Source organism: Fundulus heteroclitus, chromosome 11 (genome assembly GCF_011125445.2).
Source record: "Fundulus heteroclitus isolate FHET01 chromosome 11, MU-UCD_Fhet_4.1, whole genome shotgun sequence".
Lineage (NCBI taxonomy): Eukaryota > Metazoa > Chordata > Actinopteri > Cyprinodontiformes > Fundulidae > Fundulus > Fundulus heteroclitus.
In genome coordinates this window covers 28,942,214-28,950,390 of record NC_046371.1, presented here as the reverse complement: position 1 = coordinate 28,950,390, position 8,177 = coordinate 28,942,214, and the positions used below count along the sequence as shown (strand labels likewise).

At 38.8% G+C, this 8,177-nt stretch overlaps 1 protein-coding gene across 1 annotated transcript; it reads right to left on the bottom strand.

Moving 5' to 3' along the window:
- Positions 1 to 2,872: 2,872 nt before the first annotated feature.
- LOC118564645 lies at positions 2,873 to 4,415 on the bottom strand. The gene is made up of 2 exons (XM_036143533.1): positions 4,404 to 4,415; positions 2,873 to 4,159 (listed from the first exon to the last, which is right to left on the bottom strand). The coding sequence occupies exon 2, from the start codon at positions 3,773 to 3,775 to the stop codon at positions 2,873 to 2,875; it is 903 nt and encodes a 300-aa protein (XP_035999426.1). The 5' UTR covers positions 3,776 to 4,159; positions 4,404 to 4,415.
- Between the last annotated feature and the right edge of the window lie 3,762 nt (positions 4,416 to 8,177).

Genomic DNA, 8,177 nt, shown 5'->3' with positions numbered 1-8,177 from the left:
ATTATTTCAAGTGAATTTGACTTTTAAAGTTTACTAAAAATGTCATTCAAACTGCATTTGCTTTGTTTTACTTCTTACTTTTTATAACATTACATACATCTATTTTACAGTAATTTTCATACGTAAGACATTTCAGATACTTTAACTCAAGTAACATTTTAGTCAGTGACTTGGACTTTTACCAAAGTCATATTTTGGAGAGGTACCTATACTTTTACTTCTGACTAATTAGTGCCCAACAGGTGTGACAGATTGCTGAGGGAGTGGAGGGTGAGCTTCTTCTTCTTTTTTTACCGGTGTCTTGCAATCAAATAATGCATTATCACCGCCTACTTGATCTTTAGTTACTTTTCCTTAAATCGTTAGTTTTAGTCCAGTTTGTTGTAGATAAGATGACATGATCTTAAGCACCATCTTTCCGTATTTATTTGAGAAGATATTTGTAATGTTCAGTTGTTTGATTCCTTCTTGTTCCATTCCTTAGATCCATTCTTTGATTTGAGTATTTAATACACTCAAACAGCACATGTTCCACAGTTTCTGGAATGCTGAAACTATGGATGCTTCCCAATAATATGCTGCATAAACTGACAAATAATCAGTTTTAAACACCTTAACTTTTAATTTAGGAATGTCAAAAGCACAGCTTGTGTTTCCATTGTCTGTTTTTTTTTTTACTTATCCGTGAATACATGTACATAATACCCATATCTCTCATGTATCAAAGTGTTCACATAAGCTTGTATACTTAACACGTTATTGCTTGAACTAATCTTTTTTAATAAAGAAAGATCAAAGATAGCAAAGATAGCCGGCATTAAGGTAGACTAACGGCCCAATTATTGATTCCTAACTCCTCAATTATCTGAATAATTCCTTTACTAAATACCTCCTTTTTAATTTTACTACTTTCCCAACTTTCAATTAGTATTCTTTTTTTGTCAGACGTGTTTCTTTTTTGACTTTGTAAATTAACCCAATAATTTGCCAACTCAACTTAAAGACTTAATGGCATTTCTCCAACCTCGATTTTACTGCTCCACAACTTATGCTCATCGCTTGAGCCTGAATAATGTCCAACCTTTTTAATGATGAACCGAATCAAAAACAATACCACCGTAATCTAGAACTGATCTAACTAATGCAATATATACATTTTTCAACGCCATACAATCAGCTCCCCATACACCTCCTGTTATACACCTCATAATATTCAATACTTTCTTAGTATTGAATAGTTTCCACATAAGCAAACTATCAAACCCCAAGAATTTAAAACCTTTTACGCTTTCTAATCTTTGTTTATACAATTTCAGACAAATTTGACTTTCTTTCTCGTGAAAAACATTGAGGTTTCTCAACAGATAACTTAAATCCCCATTTCAGAGACCAATCTTCCACTACAATCAATAGCATCCTGAACTTTCTTTACAACATATTCCTTCCTCTTTTCAAAATTGCCCCGTCATCTGCAAAAAGGGATTTTCCTATGTCAGGTTTATCATAATAGAAAATAGTACTGGACTAACTCCCCTGAGGGGTGCCGTTTTCAACTAAAAATGAATCAGAAATATACCCGCACGAACCTGGAGGGTGAGCTGAGTGAGAGGAGGAACTGAAAAAAAAACAGGAAAAAAGCCGGACTAAAAACTAAACCATGACAGTTTCTACCAAGTTTTATTTTAGAAAAGAAATATACCGTTGCAAAAGTTCTTCAACATGTTTATACACTACTTAGAAGTATTTGCTTGATTGGTTTTATCTTATGAACTACTAACAAAATTATCATAATTTGCATAAAAAGTAGTCGGTATTAGAAAAAAGATATGTAGTGTTTTCAGACATCAAGTAATGAAAGGAAAATAAGCCTATATTAAATTTTAATTAACTAATGTTTTGCAACAGGAAGACTTTTGAAATCAACATTAGAAACACATTTGTTTAGGATTGCCTTCAACTGTTCTAGTTAACTGAATCACCACTTTTTTTGTTCTATTTTCTATCTACATTTTATTCCTACTTGCTTTTATTCTGTTTTATTTTTGCTATATTTTAATCATGTAAAGCACTTTGCATTGTCTTTGTACTGAATTGTGCTATATAAATAAATTTGCCTTGCCTTGCCATGTGTTGTGATAATAATAATACCTGCGGATGTTATCTTAGTTGTCCACACAGCCTCCACGGGATTACCTAGTAGGCAACGGGCCAAGGTAGGAGTGCCTAAACTATTTCCAGGGGCCATTTAAAAAATAATTTCTCTTCAACTTCAATTCAAGAATGGTACAAATTTAGCTTGAAACTCAAAACTAGAGGTAGATGGACGCAGATTACTTACAACTCAGTTTTCTTGTTCACCAGCCCGTGAGTAATTTCCACTTGACCATTTTGACCGGTGGGGCGAAAAATCTAAGGGTGGTAACTCAGAAAGACAGGGTACAGCCTGCAAGTTTGCTGCTTAACATATAACAAATACATGGTGCTCCTAGCCATTTGGAGTTTCAAAACACTGTTAGAAACAAGAATGACGAGTGGTGCCATTTTACTTCCCACGCCATGGCTGTAACAGATTTTTTTTTTTCTAGTTGAAAGAAAAGTGTAGAAAGAATGTGGTTGGGTTTTATATATTTTTTATTATTAATATGCATTTATTATATCACAAACTCATTGTAAACAACAATCATTTCATATATCACAAGCTAATTTCAGAAAATACTACTTTAATATATCACAAACTCAAAGTAAAAAACACTACTTTAATATATCACAAACTCATTGTAAATAGTCATTTAATATATCACAAGCTAATTGTAGAAAAGACTCATATAATATATATTAAAGAAAGATATGAGAAAACATGCATGCTTTGGTTTCAAGATCCCTGCCAGTACCGCGTGATGGCTTCAAGTTGATCTTTTAATTCATAGTTTTCTTCAACCATCTCATCATACCCGTCAAGGATTGTATGAAATAACTCCTTGGCCATCGTCAATTCGTACAGATAGGCCTGCACAACGGCATTGACTGTGTGGTTGTCTTGGTGGATGTTGTGAGCGGTTAGAAACCGTTGAACGGCATCGAAGAAACGTGCGTTATAAAGTAGTCGCATTACACCCTTGTAATTGCGTTCAAATAACCCATTCTGAAGCAGCTCCGAACATTCATGGTCTCTCTGACTAGGACGGTTGTTATTACACCCATAACATTTACCGTGCATGTATTTTCCGATCGCAGCGTTCAAAAGATGAAACACCACGGTTTTCACCGCTTTGATGAAACCGAAGCGCTTCCATCCATTGTATTCATCGGCGCCGGTGTCAGTCTCTCCTTGGCTGGATGGAAGCAGCGTATCCTCGGGTTGAGAAGGGTCTGGGGAGGCTGGATCTCCTTGGCCCGAGGGTAGTTGTGAGTCCTGGGATACCTCAGGGGTGGGTGGAAGATTCAGCACTTGTAAATCTTCCTCCTGGGTCTCTGACAGAGACGGCATGGCTGGAAGCCTGGCTGGAAGTGTGGTTGGAAGCGTGGAATTCTCATCCCGTAAAACAAAGTACTCGGGCCGTACATGCATGCCTCCGGGGGCATTAGCCCAGTCGTCGATACGCCTCTGCAGCGATGTGAGGAGACTCTCGCTGTCGCTGTCGAGTTTGGAAGAGGATTCAGGGGTTGGCGAGGGGAAAGGAGGGTGGTACGGTCCCGGAAAGAATTTGTCGCTGTCCGGGGAGCCATGCTGCGATGATGTTGAAGCTGTAGTTCTTTCAACCGCGTAGTTGTTCATGGTTTCAGATGCTAAAAGTCTGGTCAGTGAAGTTGCATGGATGTTCCGATCGGTCTGCCCGGTTGTTTTTTATACTGAGAAGGGGTGTGGTTAACGTTGAAGGGGGGCGGTATCGGGTGTTGTGAGGAGGGCGGGTCTAAAAAGCTACCACTTTCTTGATCACCCAAAACATCTCTCCAGTTGCAACAGTTGCAGAACAGCGTTGACATCCGGTCTGCTATCATCTTGTCACGCCATGCGTCAAGCAGAAAAATAACCGGAGTTGTTTTATCTTGAGCCTGTCTTGGAGTTGCGCGGAAGAAACCATCGACCGGTAAGCCCCGCCTTTGATTGCCGTGTTGGTGAGAAGATCCTATTTGTTGAATCTGTGTCAGTTTCGAATTCCTAGAGTGGGGGGGGGACCGGAAATGGGGGAGGGGTATGGATTCCGGAAGTGGGGGAGGGGACCGGAAATGGGGGAGGGGTACGGATGAGAAATAGGATATTTGTGCAAAATTGAATGAAGAACAAGAAACAGCAGTAAGCACCAAAAAGTTCAATCATTTTTCATTTTTACAACGCTTAATTTTATACTGAGCCTTGATGGTAACAAAAAAGTTATAATAAAGGGGAGACAAACATTTCACACATAAATGTCTTTTGACATTTTTCGGAGGAGTCACCGTGCATGCATTCAGTTAGGTGGGAAGAGGGCCTTATATATACATTATTGATAATACAGGCATTGTGTTTGTCCGCGTGATGGGGATTTTTAGGATGCGTAAAGGCGTGAAATACAACATCCTGTCGATTTTTTTGTGACAAGGTGTCCGCTATTTATAAATACTAACCATGACGGCGCAAGGGTTGTAGAGAAAGAGACAGTTTTTGTGTTGAGGGGTCAGATGATTGAGAGAAAGCGAGATCTCCCCTTGTGTCTCCTCCCGCGCGACGCTTCGAACAGGTTGAGTATTGTTTTAACTGCTTACTGACCGAGTAAACTTATGACCCTCAAACTGACCTGTAGAGTGTATGGACTTATTATGTTGTAAGCTGCAACTGGTAAGCGATCAGTAACGCTTGCTGTTTACAGGGAGAGCTGAGGGGTTGCATCGCAGGATTCTGGGCTGAGCGAGAACCCTGAGCTTTTTATTTACAGATTCCGGATGGGGAAGCTTATGCGTCTAAACGATTTATATAGTTTTATTTTTAATCTTTATTATAGTCTGACTGCTTTTACGGCTGAAACAAAGACTGATTTCCTCCCACCTTAAAGATTGGGTGCGCGTAACGGAATTAAATAATTCAAAATAATCATAATAATACTAATAAAAAGATTGGGTATGTATACCGGAGTTAAATAATTATAAATAACTTTAAATGATTACAATAATACTACTAAATAAGGTTGGGTATGCGTAACAGAATTAAATAATTCAAAATAATCATAATAATACTAATAAAAAGATTGGGTATGTATACCGGAGTTAAATAATTATAAATAACTTTAAATGATTACAATAATACTACTAAATAAGGTTGGGTATGCGTAACAGAATTAAATAATTACAATAATATCAATGATAGTAGTAATAATATTATTAATGATATGAATATAAATGAAAATAATAATAATACAATTAATAAAAGAATAATTAATTTAATAATGATTAATGTGGAGGTCACGGGAGGGAAGGGGGTGTCACATGAGGGGTCACGTGGTGGGGTCATATGGAGGTCACGGTAGGGGTCAATGATAGGGTGTCACATGAGGGTCACGAGCAGGGTCACGTGACAATCATGTGAGTAGGGTCACCTAAAAGGTCAATTAAAAAATAAGCCCCGCCCCTTTTTTTATCGCCCCGCCCACTTTTAATCCATCAAAATCGGATTAAAAAGTGACAGAAGGTATACCCTATACTCTCTTGCATGAGTAAGACGCTTAGCCCCAAAATGTTCCCTGGGCACTGTACATAAAAAAAAAGAAAAAAAAAAAGCTGCCCACTGCTCCCAAAGGGTTGGATTAATTGCAGAAGACAAATTTTGCTGGAATGTACAATTGCAATGACAAATAAAACCAATTTCTTCTTTTAAAAAACCCAAAAACAAACCTATTGTTGCAGAACACATAGCACCTATACTGAAATAGTTTTAGCCTTTCGTTTATAAGCTGAAAGTCTTGCTCTCTCACTGTCTTGCAACCTCAATCAATGGCAGCAAATTATATTCCAGAAAGAATTTTCCTTTTAAATAGTCCTGACATCACAGTGCATAGTTGAATTCAATTTCTAACCACCTCACTGATACTGACAGTAGCTATTTTCGAGGCTTCGTCATGCAGTAACAACTTCCACACTGAATGCCCCTGTTGCCAGCACGACATGTTATGACCTTCACTAATTAGAGAAAGACTGGGTTCTTTCATTTCCAAGTGGTTGGGCACCAGTGAAGGTTTCTAAAGCTAGATTATTTCTCAGGGCATCTCTACTTAAAGTATTGTCTGATTTTGTCACTGGCCAAACCAAGTTTCAAAAACCAATAGCTTTTTATTATTGTTTTTAACAAAGTTATCCTACACTCACCCAGCTTGGCTGCAATGCCTAAATGTTTAGGTTAATCTGAATGCATTCCAACTGTGCAAAATATATAAATATTTTTTTAAGCAAGGCATTGCACCAACCACTTACATGTGAAAGCAGACTTACTCTGCATTAATCCTGACAAGTGAAAAGTTGGTAAAACAGAAATGAATAACTGTCTTACTAGGTGTTTTGACAACAAATTACCAAAGCAAACTCTTTTTTTTATCACAGTTGAGTGCAGCTTACAAAGCACCGTAACTTAGAAAACAAAAAAACATTTTTGTGTGTGTGTTTGTGTGTGTGTGTGTGGGGGGGGGGGGGGGGGGGGAGGGGCATTAAGGCAGATTTGTTAATAACCACAGTAAAGATGTATTTTAGTAATAATACGTTTCATTATATTTACCATATACATTAAATCTACAGTGTTTCAGCCTGGTTTTTCTGACCCCAATGCATTCAGCTGTGTGATTGCTTCCCTTGACGGCTCACAGGCTGAACAGCAGTCAGGAAACTTCAACCCCCAATTTTGGCTCGGTCACTATAAATCACTCCACAGCAGGATAAAGGCATTCCAAGTGTATTGTTTAATCAGCAGGTTAGGCAATTCATCTCTGAACTCCACCATTAATAATAAATTGTACTTTTTTTTTCTTTCTTCCCTAATTTTCTGGTCCATTCTCTGGTAAACATTGAGATGGCGTGTCTGTAAATCCCAGACGTGTCATAATTTAGGTTTTTGTTTGTTTGTTTTGGACTTTTCCGGATTTAGCCCTTACACTCTTAGCCACAGAAACCACCCAATCAGCTCAGTCCACTCCTTAGTCACATCCAATCAGCTCAGTCATCTTCCAGCCACCACTGTGTGTCATGAATCGGAGGCAAGGGACCCAGAATTCAGCCAGGCCAGCAGAGGTTCGGTAAAATAATATTTATTAACAAAAACAGTCCAGTTGGGCAGGAACAGACAGAAACAGGGTGGCTCAGATCTCTGGGGAACAAGTAGTCAAAAATCCAAAAGCAAACCAATAAACAAACTTGCAGGAGGAGACTCACCTATACTCAAACAGACGACCTGGCACTGATGTCTGGTCTCAACAGTTTATATGGAGGTGGAAGCAGGTGTAACCGGTGAGAAGTGATTGCAGCAGGGGTGGAGTTAGGCAGGTGTGCAGAATAAGTAATTAGACCAGACATCAGTGCTGAGGCTCAAAACAAGAACAGATCAGACAAATATAAATAGCTGACAAGACAAGTGGACAGAAACAAACTACACACACACGATCTAATAAAGAACAAAACAACCCTGAAGTACAAACCTAAAACAGAAAATAAAGCTAAGACTAAAACTGATGACAAAACAGGATAAACTAACAGTAAACAAGAACCTAGACAAGACAAAACTCAAAGCAACCAGAGAACCTAAGGAAGGAGGGCAAAATACCTTAAACATAAACCAGAACGTGACACTGTGCACCTGATCAGATCCACTTGCTGGAATTAATTAGAGTCAACTCTGCTAACCTGTTCCCCTGTCTACATATACCTGCCTCAGTCAACTGATCCCTTTCAGAATGTCTCGTCTTGCTTCATGTATGCTGCCATTGTGCCGCTACCAGTTTGTGTGTTCAGCCAGCTGAATTCTTCTGACCTGTTGTGTTTGACCCATACTGCTGTATGCTGCCTGTGTCTGCATGCTACACAAGTCTTCCCTATTTTTCCTGTGAGTTCCAGTTGCCTGCTCTGCCTATTTCTGGTGGTTCCTCCGTCTGCATCACCTGCTTTGGTTAGCCTCTGCTTTCATCACTGTGTCAGGCCTGTCACTCCTGGTCTGTCTGGTTCTG